At 41.5% G+C, this 16,204-nt stretch overlaps 1 protein-coding gene across 1 annotated transcript in view; it reads right to left on the bottom strand.

The window, feature by feature from the left end:
• The window catches only part of Abca13 (ATP binding cassette subfamily A member 13), a 329,916-nt gene that overhangs the window by 272,539 nt on the left and 41,173 nt on the right, over positions 1 to 16,204 (bottom strand). The window contains exons 12-14 of the mRNA XM_087909185.1: positions 7,985 to 8,098; positions 4,410 to 4,500; positions 1,116 to 1,292 (exon numbers count right to left, since the gene is read on the bottom strand). Of these exons, the coding sequence (XP_087765311.1) occupies positions 1,116 to 1,292; positions 4,410 to 4,500; positions 7,985 to 8,098 (382 nt within the window). The remainder of the gene's footprint in view (positions 1 to 1,115; positions 1,293 to 4,409; positions 4,501 to 7,984; positions 8,099 to 16,204) is intronic.

Genomic DNA, 16,204 nt, shown 5'->3' with positions numbered 1-16,204 from the left:
TGCACAGGAGACCTTTCCCTAACAGCCATCAAAGAAAACCAATGGGCACCTTGATTTTCTCCTTCTAGTCTACAAAACTTTAATGCAACAAGTTTTGGCTGGGTCCCCCAGGCTGAACTTAATAGCATTTTGTTACAGCATCGCTGTGTCTCCAGCAAATTCATCTTAAATCTCAATGAACTCAGTGGAGTTGGAGACATGCTCTAGCAGAAACATATGTACTGAGCTTGCACGAGGTCCTGGCTTGAATCCATAGCACCAATCAACAAAGTAATAATCCAATATTTGCTCAAAAAGAACATCACACTTGTGCTGAATAAATGTACAAGTGATAATAGACTCCAACTAGCCATTGTCATTTTTCTTTCCTACTTCAGAGCATCAGGATACTGTGATAAAAATAAAAGTGATAGAGGGAGTCTGAGTACATTGCTCCTCGTGTGAGATTTTTACCATGAAATAAAATCAGAACAGTAAAAATAGACAGGGCAGGTAGTGGTGTCCTAGGGACTGTGAACAGCTGCCTGTCATTACAGCATGAGGCACATCTTTTCACTAGCTCGGTGCTTACACCTCTGCTCCATTTTATGGTTTGTAACATTGAGGGGCCAGGCTTGTAGGGGTTTTCTGTCCCGCCCAGTTCCCATAGCTGTTTAGCCCATAAAGAAAATCACAGAGATCTCTATAAGTTATAAAGCTGATTAGCCCAATAGGTCAGGCTACTTATTAGTTCTTATGACTTATATTAACCCATTATTCTGATCTATTTTAGCCACCTGGCTCAGTAGTTTTTTCAGTGGGGCAAATCACATCCTGCTGCTTCAGTGGTCTGGGCAGGAGTGAGAAGAATCAGCTTCCTCTTTCCCAGAATTCTCCTGTCCTCATTGCATCTTTTCTACTTCCTGTCTTGTTTTCCCGCCTATACTTCCTGCCTGGCCAATCAGCATTTATTTAAAACATGATTGACAGAATACAGACAATTCTCCCACACCAATGGTTCATCTAGAAAATACTTCTTCCTGAATCCACTTGAGGTGTGCTTAGAGAGAGAAGACAAAATGACCACCTCTTGGAGCTGGTGCTCTGGTGAGCACATATTTCTGCCAAGTACTTACTGGCCAAGAAACTATTCTGCTGCATGAGTTCACGTGCCGTGGTCTCCAGGGCACCAACAGTCTCCACTGCCTGGAATCGGTCCAACACCACACAGGAAGAGAGATTGGTCAAGATACCACCCAAAAACTGGAAGTGTCCAGCCTCCGCATGGTTAAACATCTTGTCCAGCATCTGTCCTGGGGACAGCAAACAAATCAGACATATCAACTTCTCTCTATAACTTGCTGTTTATGCAGTGGGTCCCCCATACTTGAACATAAATACGAACGTTTAATTAAAAAATAGCTCAAAAGAGTCCAGTTTTGTTCATACACAAAATTAACTAAGTATTTGCCAATAGCAAACTCAGCTTTATATATAAATATATGTGTGTGTGTTTATAAATACATATAAATACTTTATAAATATATATATAAAAACTATATAACACAAAAATATATTCTCTGTATTACTGATACATCAAATGGGGAAAAAAATCAAGTAAATTGTGATTTTCATGAGGGCTCTTACCTAATCAATAGATGAATTTTTGATGGATTCATAATATGATGCCTCTATTGGGTAAAGGTGAAAAGTAGAAGGAGGGGTCTTTGTAGGAAGTATGTCACCAGGGCATGTCCTTTGCCCTGACTGCTTCCTTCATGACTTTTCTTCTACTTCCTGCTGCCATGATTTAAGATGTTGTGCTACACCCCTCCCATCATGATGGAGTGCCACCTCTGAAACCCTGAGCCAAATAAAGTGTTCCTCTGCTAGGCTGTTTACATCATGTAGTTTTTTCACAAGCAAACATTGATACTTTTTGATAACTCTAAAGATAAAATGACATTATTTTAAATGATATTAAAAAGCATTGCAGCAATGATGGCAATAAGCTTCCCTTAATTATAGAATAATAATCCTCAGGCCTAAAGGTCCACAGAGGGGATTCCTGCTTAGAATAAGGGTTACCAAAAAAAAAACAGGAACATTCCTAGTAAGAGGAATTGGACAGCATTCTTTTTAGAATAGACTTTTTGGAAATAAGGGCCGGGAAGATGGCTCAAGTACATTGCAAACATGAGAACCTACCTGAGTTTAGATCTCCAACACCTATTTCAAAAAGCTGGACATGTCCATACAAACCTGTCACCTCATTGTTGGGGGAGGGCAGATATAACATGAAGGCAAGCAGGGCTAGGTCAGCCTAGCCAAAGAGCAACCAGCCCCAAGCTCTGTGAGAGACCCTGTCTCCAGGGAATAAGGCAGAGAGCAACGGTGAAGGATATGAAATGGCTTTCTCCAGGCTATGGATGTAAGCATGGGACCGTTATTCTAAGCAGGAATTCTCTCTGGGGTCCTTTAGGCCTGAGGATTACCATTCTATAATTAAGAGAAGTTTATTGTCTTCTTTCTTGCAACACTTTTACCTCTGTTTTAAAAAATATTTCATTTTATCTTTAGAGTTAAAAATTATCGAACATTGCTTGTCATGACAAAATTCTTGATATAACAGCCTAGCCGAGGAACACTTTACATGGCTCTACACACACAGCGTGCACACACATTAAATAAACAACCAGAATAAAAATCTTCACTATGGCTTCAAACAACAAGCAGGGCAGGAAAGACTTGACTGTCTGAGATCTGAGATCAGATAGGTACTCAAGACTCCTGCTGGTAAGAATCACTAAGACCTAAGAAACCTAAAGCAAGAGAGGACCTGGGCTCAGTCCCAGCACTGGCATGGTGGCTCACCACCGTCAGGAAACTCCAGTTCCGGCAGCTACTATGTCCTCTTCTGAATTCAAGCAATAGGTACATGTGTGGTGAACATAGATATATACAGACAAAACTTTCACACACACAATTAAAAAATAATAATTTTTAAAGGGACTAAGAGGTTGTTTATCCAGAGATCCCATGGGGTTTAGACGTTACTGGCTTCCAAAGACATGGACTCTAATAAAAACCCATTTTTAAATTCAGACCCCTCCCTACCCTAGTGGAGTTTCTCCTCCAGAAGAAGAAACTGGAGAGCAGGCCCTAATGGGATTAAGAGAATGTCGCCCCACCACAGCTTTCTGCCAAAATCAGGGAGATGAATGATCTGCTGAAGGTAAGTCCATCTGGGGATATCAATTCATCTCTACCACCTTTCACTATTAAATACCTAGTCATCAATGGGAAATACTTAATAGTCGTAGAGATAAGGCAGAGAAACAAAATTAAAGAGAAAAAAAAGGCCAACGAAAGATGAAGTGTATAGTTAATAGCAGGGAATTAAAATATAATTAGGCACAATTATGTTAAAAATAGACTGACAATAAAAAGATAGAAACTGTGCAGAAATATATAAGTGAAAATACAACAACTGAAATAAATTCATGGAAGATGACAGCTAGCTGATCATCATTTAAAAAATCACAAAGTAAAGCCGACTGGTCCAATAAAACCACAAGTAGGAAATCTGACATCATGAAATTTAGTTTTCATCCTGAAAACCACTGTATAAAATCATGGGACCAAGCTAGGCAAGCTACGCATGGGTGACAACTGTGCAGCTTGATCTACTTGTGGGACCCCTAGCATTGGGAGCAAGGCCTGTCCCAAATGCTTTGGCTGCCTTTGGGGAACCTATTCTTCACTCTGGTTTGCCATGCTCAGCCTTAATACAAGGGGAGAAGCTTGGTCCTACCTCAATTTGCCATGCCATGCTGTGTTGGTACCCACACAGGAGGCCTGCCTTTTCTGAACAGAAACAGAGGAGGAGTGGATTGGAAGGTAGGTGGCAGAGTGGAGGTGGGGAGAAGGAAGAAGAGGAGAAGAGGAAGAGGAAATTGCTGTCAGGATATAAAATAAATAATTTTATTTAATAAAAAAATTTAGCTTCAGGCTGGTATGTAGTAGCTACAAGAATTTTGTAAGTGGACTTGGGTCCCACCCTACTCCTTTGAGGATGTACAAAATTCCCCAAACATGAAATTCTTGTGTCCTGAGCATTTTAAGTAAGAGATATTCAACCTACCTTAGCACTTTTGCAAACAGTATGTCCACCAATTATTTTCCAATAACCCTAAGTGTTCTGCCGAATGAAATGCTTTCCTTTCTCTAGCCTTCCTGCTGCAACCAGAGAACTTCAGGCGTGAACAAATCTGGGGCATATCTACTTCAAGCCCTTCATGTTACAGATAGTGAAACAGAATTGGGGAGTGGAAAGGTCAGTTTGGTAATGTCACCAGCAAGAGCATGGCCAACGGGGTAGGAGACAGTCTTGGACAGATGTATCCCACCCAAACCATCAGCGCCCTTACCATATGTGTGCAGATCTTCTGTGAGCTTGTCCACGTCAATATCCAAGTGGCTCTCTACAAAGCTTCTTATGAATTTGTTTCTCAGGGCATCCTAAAGGAAAGGAGGGAAACTTAGTAGAAATGATGGCATCAAACCTTCTTAGTCAATTAATACTTATTAAACTTACACAAAATTTAATGACACGGGAGAAAGAAACATAAAATGGATCCACTTAAAAGAAGTTTTCAGACACGTTCTGGTGAGGTTTTTGTCAACTTCACACAAGCTAGAGCAATAATCTGAGAAGAGGGAGCCTCAGCTGAGAAAATGCCCTCAGAAGATTGGCCTGTGGGCAAGTCTTTGTGGCATTTTCTTGATGAATGACTGGTGTGAGAGGGGCCCAGCTCACTGCAGTGCCATCCCTGGGCTGAGTCCTGGGTTGTATAAAAATGCAGGCTGAGCAAGTCATGGGGAGCAAGTTAGGAAACAGCATTCCTCTAAGACTTCTGCTTCGGTTCCTGTTTCCAGGTCCTTGCCTTAAGTCCCTGCCTTGACGTCCTTCTATGGTGAACCACGATTTGAAAGTGTAAGTGAATAACCCTTTCTTCCCCCAAGCTGCTTTTCTTCATGATATTTTACCACAACAATAGAAACTCTAACTAAGGCAAGACATTCTAATAAATAACAAGTCAGCATTTGGTACAGTCTTGAGCCTTGAAAAATAAAGACAATGATTGAAAATTATAATTGCAATGGTGCTTTAATATCAAAAATGATGGGCAAGTTTTCCTAACGAAGCCATGGGGTTATCTTTTCTTTCCCATGATTCCTCCTCTACAACAGCTTTCTGCGGACCAGTTTTGTGCAGAGAGGTAGTGGTTACACAGAAGAACTTATCTCCTCCCAGACCCTTTCTGGGGGCCAATATGCAAAGCCATGCCTTCAACAGCAGCTTGGGCCTTGCTCTTCTCTCATTGTTTCAATGTTGCCTCACCTGTCAATGGTTTTGCTGTGGAGAGCTCTCCAGAATCAATCTGCCCTAGTAAAATTCTGCATTTTGATTTTTGTGATAAGCATGTGTGTACTCCATGCCCAACAACCAACAAGAAACTACAGATGCAGTGGGTCCTCACGCCAGAATTAAGACATGGGAGTTATTAAACATTCACTAGTTCTAGGAGAGGGAGAGGACTCAGCAGTTAAAGGGTCTTGCTGCCAAGCCTAATGACCTGAGTTCAATTCCCTGGACCTACCTGGTGGCGAGAGTATACACACACACACACGTACATGCTAATAAGTAAAATGCCTAAGTAAGTAAAAGAGGATGGTCTATTTCATTCGTGGATAATGGTAGTTAACTGTGCTTTATTCTCAAACCACAAAAGTTAGGCCTTCTCGTGTTACCTGTACCTGTACCTTCTGCACTTAGCTCGTTCCCGGCTCACTCCTGCCTCATCCTTCTGTGCTTTCATCTCCTCAGGTCTATGGAGACAAGACTGTGCTATGAAGTCTGGTGCCTTGCTCTTTCTGAAATCTTGCCTGTCTTCCTTCACCGGGCAATAGCTATTTGCCCGACAGAGTACAGGCTACTTTGTTACACATTAGTTCATTTAATCTCACTGAATTCCCTGGGGGAAATTACCACTGCCTTTTACTGGAAGGAAAATAAGCTATAGAACAGTGGGGGCACCACCCAAAAGCAGTAAGGACTCCACCTAGGGGCAGAACCAGGCTTGGCCTTCACAGCAAACGGTGGCAGCTTTCTGTAAGCAAAATCCCAAACCTTAGACTAGGAACCAATGACCACACAGCCTGAGTGAGGTAAAATGCTCAGGAAGACTGAGTGTGTGACTTTAATTTCTGACATTTCTTCTTGGTGAATAGTACTCAACCAACTGCAGCCTTCTTGAGGCATCATGCTGGGTATTTGTAGCTACAACAGAGGCCTTATAAAGCCTACAGTATCTTCTATCAGGTCCACTGCAAAAACACTTGATAGGATCTGTGTTAACAAAGGAAGCCATGGACAAACAAATTAAAATGAGATAGCATTACAGCACTAGGTTCCGTGTTCGGGGAGCTGGGGGGCTGACTGGAGTCTGGCTGGAGCCTTGACGGCTCACATCCTCCCTCCTTTACATCAGGCGCACACCATCACCCCCTCGCTGCCTCTTCTCCATCGCAACTTCCCCTTCTTTGCTTTCGCAGATGTTTCTTGTAGTGAAATTCTTTCTTTACAAACTAATATTTGTTATGCTGTGAGAGTTTCATACATTTATATAATATCGGCTGGGGAGTGGTGGCACATGCCTTTAATCCCAGCACTTGGGAGGCAGAGGCAGGCGGATCTCTGTGAGTTCGAGGCCAGCCTGGTCTACAAGAGCTAGTTCCAGGATAGGCTCCAAGCTACAGAGAAAACCTATCTCATAAAATCAAAAACAAAAAAAATTATACAATGTCCACTAATCATATCCATCCACCACCACCTCATCCAACAACTTCCCCTAACATCCCCTGGCAGATCTCACTTCCAGTTTCATATGCTTTTATATTATGTTTGTTATAGTTAATTCCCTGAGTCCCATGTGCCCATGGGTGTATGGCCATCCACTTGGGTATGAGCAACCTACCAACAGTCACATCCCAAGGAATAGATGCTCTTTGTTCTTGGAGAAGCTAGAACTACCCAGAAACTTTCATTGCTGGCCAACGCCACAGCTCAGCTCACATACACGCATCATTACACTATCCTCTCCTTGTTCACAGGAAGAAGTCCAAGGGACAGACCTGTTCAATGATCAGGACACAATCACATGGCCATTGTGACCATGGGAGAAGGGAAGAGGGGGATCATAACTATCCATGTGGCTCCTAAACCCACGATGTGGATTGTTTGTCCAGTGGATAACATGTAGGTCAACCATGAACAAAAATGGGCAAATACCGAATTTACAAATTATGATTTCACAGATGTCCAAAGGTTACCAGGCGATCTGCCTGAGCTATCATTTTACAAGGAAAGGTTCCTGGACTCTGAGAAAATGGCTCTAGTTTAAACCATAATCTGTCAATATTAGAGCCTTTTTATTTTTATTCACATATATTAATTATAAATAATAATGGGTTTCATCGAGACATCACCATATACATACACAATACATTTTATTGTATTTATGTCCTATGACCTTATCTCATTACCCTCCACTCCTGCTGAATCCCTCCTTCCCAGCTAAGCCCTTCTGTTTTTATCAAGTGTTTTAGTTTCATTTTGTTTTTTCTATTTTGAGTGACCCGTACAGTATTGAAAAATGATAAAATAATAAACTTCTAAATGGAAAGAATGTAAACTATTTAAAAAGCACTAAATGTAATAAAAATTTTAAAATATCAGTATTTAGTAAATTATTAATTTTCCATAGAGTTAATTTGCATGGGAGAAATACTAAAAATTCACAATTTTTTTTAGACATATAGAATCTGTTGACAGTCAACTGGGGAACCTATTTACACTTCAAACTAGTTAAATTTTTATAGAGCTACCCCAATATCTCAGTCATATGACAGCAGGAGGTTCCCAGACCTTGGTCAAACATACCTGCAACTGGTTGAACATTTGGCCATTTCCACTTCCCTGGAAAAGGCTGGATAGCTTCACAAGTGTTTCCGATAAATTTTTTATCTTATCCACAAAGTAAAAGGTATAATTAGCCTGCAATGCAGAACACAAGAGGATGTGTCTTTAATTGTTATGTCAAGAAAGTCCTCTATCAGCTGGAACAAGGGAGCAAACATCATACATGACATTCATCATAGGAGCAGAGCTTGCAGCAAAGTGCCCAGGGCCCTCAAAGAGCCCTGCCTGGCTCTCAGACCTGTCTTCTAGATGTTCCTGGCGCATCATGTCCAACACTCACTACTGTATCCCCAGGATTAGGCCCACTGGCATGCAGAGCAAATGTCTTTGTACTTACTATGCAAAATACGTTTGCACATATCTCCTCCTACTCCAAAATATGTCCCCAACTAATAGCCATAAGTTTATTTTCCAACACCAGTAGAGATTAAATGCTATTCCTTCATTGCTGCTGGCAGAGTGCATTCATACACTACTTTTCAAACAAAATTTGATTTTGTAAAATCATGCACAGTTACAAACCCATAAAAATGTGCATACCTTTTCCTCTAAGCATAAAGAGAATCTTTGTAAAGAAAACTTAAATAAATGAAATATTATATCCGAAAATGATGACAGTGGCAACAATTATATCTAATACTGAAAATGATCTTTCATAATATCAAAAGAGCAACAAGGAAGGAGAGCTTGGGAGTCTTGTCATTTCTCCAAAGGGTCATTGGGAGCCTCTCTTGGCAGCATGGGAAATAAAGAACATTCGCTGCAGATAACCGAGGAAGCCTCAAACGCTTAATTTCAGTATTCAGGAAAAATACGGGCAGAGAGTGTTGTAAGCACTAAGCTAAATTAATACATTGCTGCCTTGGCAGCAGAGGGAATGCATACCAAATGCTCAGCATGCTGCTAAAAAAAATCACACAGGCATGAAGAGGAAGAATACATTATAAATGGAAATAATTTAGTAGATTATAAAAATTCTAAACTCTGATATAGGGAATACCAAAAGAAACATATAAATCCATATAAGTATGTGAATATGCATAGATATAGATAACAAATTGAATGGATCAAGATATGTTAACTTATATATGCACACCCTGACCTTCCAAACCTCAAAAATTTACTACAAATTCACCTCAAATAACGAATTATTTAGATATGCATTATAAATTTTATCAAAATTTCTTGCAGATAATCTTAAAACTTAAAACACTGTCATTAATCATATTTCCTTATGTTTTAAGAATGTATTACAGCCAAGTAGTAGTGGCTCATGCCTTTGTTTCCAGCACTTGGGAGGCAGAGGCAGGCGGATCTCTATGAGTTCGAGGCCAACCTGGTCTAAGAGCTAGTCCCAGGGCAGGCACCAAAGCTACACAGAGAAACCATGTCTTGAAAAACAAACAAAAAAGTCTTGCATAAATTACTTCATAGAAAATTAGAATAGTGTTAGCTATGTATTGGATCTAGTCGAAGTCCAGATCTAAATACTCTTACTATCAAACTGAAAGGCAGAAGTTAATCATGCACCTAACATATTAATGAAATGATAAGAAAGTCAGAAAGTCGGGTAATATTCTTGCTTCTCCCCAGCTCACTGGCCTTTTCAGTGTGCTAAAATATTTTCTAATCTGAGAGAAAACAAAGTGGGGCAAGGCAGTAGATGAGAGGGGCTGGAGGGCAGAACAGAGGGAGAAAATCATAAATTATAATTTCAATAAACAAAAAATTTTAAAATATATAAGTAAAGAACATAAAACAGAATTTCTAAAGAAAAAAGAAAGAAGTAGTTGGTCAAGACAAAAGGAAAACCTAAATGATTTACAGAAGAAACAATGAGAACTTCCTTGACATAAATAACAAGCTGTGTAAATCTCTGAGAAACACAGTTCTTGGTTATTTAATATTTGCTGAATTATTGGGATTCATCTAAGTCATTTAATGAGCCAATAAATACTGAATTCCAGTTTGCTTTCTGTTGCTGTGATTAACACCATGACCAAAAGCTACTTGGGAAGGAAAAGTTTTATTGGGTTCCAGGTTCCAGCTCATCTTTGAGGGACGCCTGGGAAGGAACTAAAGTAGAGACCACAGAAGAACACTGACTGACTTGCTTGCTCTGGCTTGTTCAGTTATCTTTCTCATAGAGTTCTGGCCCACCTGTGCAGGGAATGACACCATCCAAAGTGGGCAGGGCAGTGGATGGATCAATCAGCAATTAAGAAAATGCTCCACAGACAAGGCCTCAGGCCAATCTGATCTAGGCAATTCCTCAATGAAGGTTCCCTCTTCCTGGGTGACTCTGGGTTGTGTCAAATTGACAATTGAAACTAACGATGGCATCTTGATAAATATAAAATAATCTTAAAATTCAGGCTAATTTGTATATAATAACATCAGCAAAGCTATCCAATGAAAAAGTTCCTTATAACATGTACTGATATATGATGCTTGCTTTTATGTTCTCGTAAAATATATGTCAGAAACAAAATGAAAAACTTCCAAGAAGCTGTAAGTAAATTCTCCCACAAACCACATGTTAGTTGCATTGATGGGAAAGACCTAAAACCAGTGACCAATTTGATGAGGCTACCTGTCTCCAAGAGCATGACCTTCAAATGTTATGAGCTAAAAATAGATACATATAATAATAAAAAAGGGACCAGAAAAATGCTCAGTTATAAAAATTCTTGCCTCACAAACATAAGGACCTGAGTTTTGACCAAAACTGTTGACATGGGTTTGCCCCAGAACCCATGTCAACAGCTGGGCATGGGGACATGCACTTGAAATCCCAGCACTTGTGGGGCAGAGCCACAAGGATCCCTGAAACATGCTGGTCAGCCAGATTTAGCCAAACCAATGAGCTCAAGGTGCGGTGAGACCCTGGCTCAAATATGAGTTTAGTTGCAGGACGTAGAGAAATCAGTCTCTAACAGGACGCACCATCCCTGCTCTTGGGTTTCTGTGTCAGAAGCTGCTGTACAGGCTGCTAGGGAATGAAATGCATCAATGCACCCGTTGCTGGTAGGTGCGTGTCGTGATCCCAACTGTCAGGAAAATGTGCCCACTGCTGTAACACTGACAATACTATTATGCAGTTAACCAAATGCTTTCTGATCAACTTTGAGCCCCACTCCACAGGAAGGCGTTCATGTCTGGTACAGAAAATCTGACCCAAAGCCCATGAACATGAAGGAGACAGGCACTAGTGGGGAACCCGCTATTGTTATTTTGCTAAACGTCCATGCTAGGAAATTGACTTCTAAATGTTTATGTCTATACACATAAGTGGAAAGATATCAACATCCTGCCCTCCCCCAAGGCATCGTGGTAGAGGGAGTGGGAAGCACAGGAGAGCGGGAGGATGGGGAAGAACGCTGTGAAGGGCTGTCTGATGGGCATGACAGCGCTGCTGCACACAGGAACTCAGAGCAACAGCAGAGACCTCAGCAAAGAGGTTGTCTGTGTAAGATCTGTGCAAGGTCAAGTCACCCAAAACTCTAGCAAGTCTGAGTAAGGGACTCAGAGGGCCCCACCCCTGGCTTGGAAAGCATGGGTGATGGCTCTCTAGAGGAAAAATAGTCTTCTTTGGCATCTCAGACACTGGTAGGCAGCCCATGCTCCAGTCTAGACCCATACCTGTGATGGCTGGACATGATTTTCTAACTTAACAGTGACAAAAACGTCCGCATGTTCCATAGCAACTGTACTTGAAACTAAACTTCAACCTTTCCTCAGGATGCCAACACATAGTCTGACCCTCTCTTGTGAGACAGAGTGGCAGGAAGCCACGGCTACTAGGAAGTATGTGACCACAAGGATAAACAGGCAGTGTGCTAGGGATAAAGAACACATGCTAAGCTGTGGTCCCCATTAAGCCAAGTGAAATGACCACATGCTCCAATTCTATACACACTCCTACAGGCATTATACAGAAAATAAATAGCGGAGGGTAAGATGCCCTAAACAAAAACGAGCTTCTGGCAGGACTCAGAGTGGTACAGTGTCAACGCTAGTGTGCCTGGCCTGAATGTGAGTCATAACTCTCATAACTGCCATGGAGAACACTGTACAAAGAGGTACGCCCAAAAAACATAATAAATGAACTCTTTTCCAAGAACAGAACTCTAAAATCAATGTTTCTAAATTAGAAAATTCTATGAAACGTTAAATCATCTACAAGAATGCAAGAAAAAAGAGACAAAAAAAATACGATGGCCAAACACAAGGAATAACGTAGATGTCACTCAATCTGATGAACAATGTTTAAAAGAAACAAACAACCGCACCAACAGAAGGCTGTGGCCCATTTGTTACCAAGGAATATTAGTCAGCAATAAGGATTTTACACAAAAAATTTTAGGGAATTGTGCTACATAAAAAAATAAGTCAACACCCAACACTTACACATTACATTATCCCATCTCTTTAACAACTTAGAAGTAACAAAGTGCAGTACAAATCAGGATCTTCAGGCTAAGGACCTGGAGACAAGTGGGAAGGACATGGTATGAATAGGTATAAAAGGATATACCAGGAACCCTGCAGTTGTGGCCTCACTATGACTCTGGCCTGAGGTAGTTATATGAACTTTGAGGAGTAATGACTCCCCAAAACTAAATACTCATAGGTAGAAATACACACAGGTAGAAGGAAAACTAGGAGAACTTGGTAAAACAGTGAATCTCAGTAACATCAGGACCTGAGGAATTCAGCACCAGGGCATGGAACCCTATGGGACCCTATGGGACCCTCCTGTTACTCCAGACACTGCATGCAAACAGTGAGCTCAAAGACAAAGGCTGATCTGTAAAGATTCAGAAGACCAACTCAAATTGCTTACTGAACAAGGAAGTACTATACAGAAGGAGAGGGGAAGAGGAGAGGAGAGGTGAGGAGAGAAAGAGAGAGAGAGAGAGAGAGAGAGAGAGAGAGAGAGAGAACAGAGCTGAACTAATTTGAGAAGTATGAAAGGAAGGAAATAAAGAAAGGGTTGCAGAGAAGAGAAGAGAAGAAAAGAGAAGAGAAGAGAAGAGAAGAGAAGAGAAGAGAAGAGAAGAGAAGAGAAGAGAAGAGAAGAGAGGAGGGGAAGGGAGGTGAGGGGAGGGGAGAAAAACAGAAAAGAAAGGGGAAGAGCTGCTTTTAAGGAATGAAATTCAGCAAATAAGTCTACTGCTTCAGCTGAGTTGACATGGCAACCTATTTTTCTTCTAGTTATTCTTTTAATATAGATGGAAAATTACAAGGTGACTGGGTCATCCCATAAGATATCAGCTCTGAGCTTACATTTTTATTTGTTATATCTAGTATTCTCCTACTTATGTATCCTTCTTCTCAGTCAGCTTCTCTCACCATTCCAAGGAGAGTGAGGGATTCTAATAATATAAATCTGGAGATATTCAGATATCTTTCTCCCTTCCCTGCCAAGAAAGAGCATCCCTCAGTTTCCACTCAGCCCACTTCATGGTAGAAAAAGCCAATATCTTGTCCACATTGAACAGATGGCTGCATGCCTGGAGCAGATAGACAGGTGGATACATAAACGAATGATGGAATGGATCTGGAAGGGTGGGTGGTAGGAGATATAGAAAGCTCGGCTTAAAGAAACCATTGGAGTAACCAGGACCGTCAATTAAGCGAGCCTTTTTTTTTCAATAGAAGGAAATTAATGATGTCTGGTCACCCAGAAGGCTGGAGTAAATGTTGCCTGAGAACCTGGTGACCTTCTGGATATTCTATAGAGCCAATCCTCCTGAATCCCCAATATCCTGGGCATTTTTAGGCTCTTATCCTTCACTTAGTCTCTGAGCGAGTAGAACGCATCTTTATGAAAGAGGTTCCATGACTTGGCATCCTCTGCCAATAGAGTCTACCCTTATGCCTATTACAAATCCTTCCTCCTGAGGCCTTGCCCTGAGCTCTGGTTATTAGCCAACAGGGCTCATTCTTATTGTAAAGGTCACATGTGCTTTGCTACTTTGCCAGGCAGTTTCTAGGTAGCTAAGCCTCAAGCTTTGTTGTGCTAACTGTCACACGGAAACCCTTTCCCAAAGTTCTACTGTCCTTTAATGTGCACGGAGAATAAACCAGGAGATCAAACTCTGGAAGTTTGGACCCAGTGCCTGCAAAAATGGTGCTGAACCAAGTTTCATTCTTCCCCTTTTGTGGATCGTCTCCCTGCAGGCTGTGAGGCTTGTGGGGCCCCTGACACAGTGATGGGAAAGTCAGTAGTCCCATCAACAAAGCAGGCCTGGACACTGACCTTCCCTGAAAGAGGGCATGGCTTTCCTTCAGTGGGGACAGAATGAGCAGGTAACTCCAAGCAATTTATTGATTCCAAAGTCATTAGTTTGAGTCCTGGTTCAGTCACTAACTTATTAAAAACCATGAGTCAATCTTCTATCTAATGGAGGTAACTTATTTATATAGTGGAGAGAACAGTAAAGTCATCTCTCACAATGGGTGACATGACGGTTAGATGGTTGATTTCATCCTCCCATTTCATAGCCATGAACATTAACTGGTAGAATCGGACCTCAACACAAAATGATGGGCATCCACATACATCCTTTCTAGTTGCAAAGAACAAGCACATCCTTAGGCCTTCTGGTACTGCTCCCTTAGAGACCTGGTGTTTTACAGGAATTTGTATCCATCAAGTCTATTCATAAAATGTAATTACTTTTACCCTGGGCAACACTGCTTGCTGAGTTTCAATAAATGACTTCATGTTGGACATTTTCACCCACCTGAAACCCAGCTCCAAGCTGAGCCACTGAAGATTTGCTCTTAATCACTGATGAGATAGATGCCCATAGGCAGAAAGCAGATTCCAATGAATTCCATTCCTTCCACAGGACTCCTGGGGGACAACCTCAACCTGCCTAGGGGTCTCATGAGTTTTCTTCAAACACCGTTCTGACATGTGAACAGTCCCTGCAGTCCCTGCTGGATCTTCCAAGTGTCTACTCTCTGATATAGTTCAACTTCCAGAAGGATCCAAGCCAAGCATTTCATATCTACTCAACATTTCCCGAGCTTTAGTAGTTACTAAACGATAAGAGCAGCAATGGCTTCCCTTCACCTTTAACCTATGTAATTCATCCTCTTCTTCCAAGGGATGAGTCTCTGAAGACAGCAAGGGTTCTAAGGGTAGGTGGAAGGTTGTACCTGATATTACACAAACCTATATGAAGTGCAGTCTGTGTCCTTAAATAATTAACCAGTACTCCAGCTGGTGAAGCACAGATTGCAGGCACAGGATTCTTCCTGATTGATGCCTAGCATCAAAGATATGAGCAATAGAAAAAACCCTAGCAGTGCAGACCCCAAACTTCACGTTGAGTCACGGATTTTCATTTAATAGCCAATACACTCGGAAATTTGAACTTCCCCTATTAGCTTGAATTAATAAAGTGGGTTAAATTGTGCTTGGTTTTTGTAAGACGTAGGCAAGAAAGCATTTGGGAGTGGCCATCTTCCCCCGTCACAGTCTGATATCCCAACTCCAAAGCTCGAAGCTAGTCTATGCACATGAAGCCATCAACCTCTCGTCCGCTCTGTTTCTCTGACCATTCTCCATCCATCACCAGTTACACTGAGAGCAGAAACTGAATGCCATTCACATGTGAATTCGTGAAGAGAAAACACTGAAACGTAGCAGACAAGTATTAGATAAAATGCTGACTGTGACCATGATGGGTTCACCCACTGAAACAGTCTACCTGAGCTAATGGGAGCTCACCAACTCCAGTTGGACTGGGAAGAAACAAGCATAGGACTGAACTAGTCCCTCTGAATGTGGTTGACAGTTGCATGACTGGGGCAGACTGAGGGGCCACTGGCAGTGGCACCAGGATTTATCCCTACTGCATGTACTGGCTTTTTTTGGAACCTATTCTCTTTGGACAGATAACTTGCTCAGTCTAGTTACAGTAGAAAGGGCCTTGGACCTTTCCCCAAAGCAATGTGCCCTACCCTCTCTGAGGAAAGGGGAGGAATAGGGAAAGTAAGTGGAGGAAATAAGAGGGGGGGAAGGAGTGGGAACTGAGGTTGGTATGTATAATTTTTAAGATAGTTTGTTTTCTTTTATGAAAGCCAATAGAGCTGGGTTGGAGTGCCACCTCCACCGCCTGATGAGAGACTTTGGCAAAGTTAACCCTCACTCTCAGCTTCCTC

The sequence above is a fragment of the Myodes glareolus genome, chromosome 8 (genome assembly GCF_982192425.1).
Source record: "Myodes glareolus chromosome 8, mMyoGla1.1, whole genome shotgun sequence".
Lineage (NCBI taxonomy): Eukaryota > Metazoa > Chordata > Mammalia > Rodentia > Cricetidae > Myodes > Myodes glareolus.
The sequence above is the reverse complement of the archived record's forward strand: the minus strand, read 5'-3'. Positions and strand labels throughout refer to the sequence as shown.